Consider the following 2,500-nt stretch of genomic DNA (forward strand, 5'->3'; position numbering starts at 1 on the left):
AACAAAAGACATGTTAAAATGTTTGGTGTCTCTCTCTCTCTCTCTCTCTCTGTCTCTCTCTGTCTCTCTCTGTCTCTCTCTCTCTCTCTCTGTCTCTGTCTCTCTCTCTGTCTCTGTCTCTCTCTCTCTCCCTCTCTCTCTCTCTCTCTCTGTCTCTCTCTCTCTCTCTCTGTCTCTCTCTCTCTCTGTCTCTCTCTCTCTCCCTCTCTCTCTCTCTCTGTCTCTCTCTCTCTCTCTGTCTGTCTCCCTCTCTCTCCCTCTCTCTCTCTCTCTCTCTGTCTCTCTCTCTCTCTCTCTCTCTCTCTCTCTCAGCTCGGGTGGAGGCCGGTCAGCGCAGAGTTTTAGATGAAGCCACCAGACAGAGGAGACTGACGAGGCAGCTGGAGGCTTTAGAGAAGGACAACTTCCAGGTGTGTGTGTGTGTGTGTGTGTGTGTGTCTGTGTGTGTGTGTGTGTGTGTGTGTGTCTCTGTGTGTGTGTGTGTGTGTGTGTGTGTGTGTGTGTTGTCTTCTTTCCGTGTTGTTAAATGTGTCAGATATGAGTTTGTTGTTATTTTGTGTTTCCAGGACGACCCTCTGTCCTCCCTCCCTCCCCCCGGTCCGACGGCCCGCCTCCCGGCCTTCAGCGAGACTGAAGAACCAGGTGCGACTTGTTTTTTGAAACCTGTGAAAGACCAGACGAGGACTCGTACATGCTGACCTTTCTTCTTCTTCTTCTGTGTTTGTGCGCGTGCAGAGAAGAAGAGGAGGAAGACGAGGGGCGATCACTTCAAGCAGCGCTTCAGGAAAAACTTCACCACCCTGCTGGAGGAGGAGGTCTGTCCTGTCCTCTCATTGGCTGATGGATAGCATATATAGCATATATAGCATATAGCATCACTGTAATCTGATGTAACAAACTCCTCAGCAGTTTTAGACTGCAGTACCTACTTTCAGCACCAGGGGTCAGAGTTACTCACTGCTGCTTCCATCCAGCTCTCCGCCGCCTTTCATATTCACAATAACAATAACTGGTGCGTCAGCTGACGTCTGCTCTGCTCTCTGATTGGATTGGTAGAACCTGTCAGAGAAGGAGGAGCCTAACTACCTGTCTGCGGCGGCCCCTCCCTCCTCTCTTCCCCCCCGTCACTTCTGCTGCGTCTGTGGGTTTCCCTCCCACTACACCTGCACCACCTGCGGGGGGCGCTACTGCAGCAGCAAGTGTCTGATCACACACAGAGAGACCAGGTACACACACACACACACACACACACACACACACACACACACACACACGCACACGCCCTGACTCCTCGGACCTTCTTAACCGTCCTCCTTGTTCTGCAGGTGTTTGAAGTGGACGCTGTAGCTGCCGCCTCGTCGCCATGGTGATGATGACTATTATGGGACTTGTACGTGGTTGTTTTTGATGCGAGCGGAAGGAAACAACCACAAACGGACGTTATGCTATTTTTAGAGGACTTCTGCCATGACCTCACAGGTCAGTGATGATGTCACAGTGTACCTGAGTGATGTCACTGACCTGCAGGTCGATGCAGCACGTGAGACTTTAACCACAGGAGGCACAAAAATGATGTTGAGTTACTTTGGAATTTGTTTTTTTCCTCCGCAAAGCTAGCACATCTGTCGTGTCTTGGCTAGCTTAGCTTAGCATAAGGTGTCCAAACAGAACAACAGGCAACCTTTAATACTTTCACATTTTATAAATATAACTCATTTGATATGAACATGAATGAATGAATCTCAAAATGATCTGCATGTAAGCGCAGCACACTATGCTACGTGCTAACATGCTAATATTACCGTAAGAATGCTAAGCTATGCTAACAGGTTTCCGCACAGATGTGTCAGTCATGTTTGTTTGTCAACGATTGATATGTTTACTGAATTAAAGGTTGTGTGTGTGTGTGTGTGTGTGTGTGTGTGTGTGTGTGTGTGTGTGTGTGTGTGTGTGTGTGTGTGTGTGTGTGTGTTGTCCTGTCAGTAAAAACATTTAACGAGTAATAACATCTAAACATGACTCATCTAATCTGTGAGCCGGCCCTTTCTTTACCTGGTTTCCATGGCGACGGTGTCATTAAAGACTTGTCAATAATTAATGTGGACTTTTGAGTTGTGTGTGTTTCGCATGAAGTTTTCTCCCAAGGCAAACACACACACACACACACACACACACACACACACACACACACACACACACACACACACACAAGTGGAGGACAAAAGAGAGAGAGAGGTAAAGCGAGGCAGACTTTGTCCCTGCAGCAGCTCGTTGTTGTTGTCGTCGTTTCTGATCCGTCTGTGAGACAAACGGGGACGCCCAGGGGACGCACAGGGGACGCAGTGAACAGGTGATGTTTCCTCCGGGGCGATCGAACACACGGGTGGACTGAGGACCTACAGGAGGACTCGGGTGAGTCCAGAGATCTGGGTCTTCTGTGGGGCCGAGGCGGGGCCTCTGTTAGAGACGTTTGGATTCTGACTGATGATGAAGTGAGAGT

The 2,500-nt window shown here is 49.2% G+C and overlaps 2 protein-coding genes across 2 annotated transcripts in view; both read left to right on the forward strand.

Moving 5' to 3' along the window:
• LOC306841610 (uncharacterized protein) overlaps positions 1 to 1,688 on the forward strand; it is a gene marked incomplete at its 5' end in the record, with an annotated part of 3,972 nt that extends 2,284 nt beyond the window's left edge. The window contains 5 exons of the mRNA XM_079371555.1: positions 35 to 410; positions 567 to 642; positions 736 to 815; positions 1,057 to 1,226; positions 1,326 to 1,688. Of these exons, the coding sequence (XP_079227681.1) occupies positions 35 to 410; positions 567 to 642; positions 736 to 815; positions 1,057 to 1,226; positions 1,326 to 1,347 (724 nt within the window). The 3' untranslated portion in view covers positions 1,348 to 1,688. The remainder of the gene's footprint in view (positions 1 to 34; positions 411 to 566; positions 643 to 735; positions 816 to 1,056; positions 1,227 to 1,325) is intronic.
• Positions 1,689 to 1,710: 22 nt separating this feature from the next.
• LOC306841875 (uncharacterized protein) overlaps positions 1,711 to 2,500 on the forward strand; it is a 5,128-nt gene continuing 4,338 nt past the window's right edge. The window contains exon 1 of the mRNA XM_079371900.1: positions 1,711 to 2,412. The gene's annotated coding sequence lies outside the window, so the exon portion shown is untranslated. The remainder of the gene's footprint in view (positions 2,413 to 2,500) is intronic.

This window comes from Symphodus melops (genome assembly GCF_947650265.1).
Source record: "Symphodus melops genome assembly, chromosome: 20".
In the NCBI taxonomy this organism is placed as follows: Eukaryota; Metazoa; Chordata; class Actinopteri; order Labriformes; family Labridae; genus Symphodus; species Symphodus melops.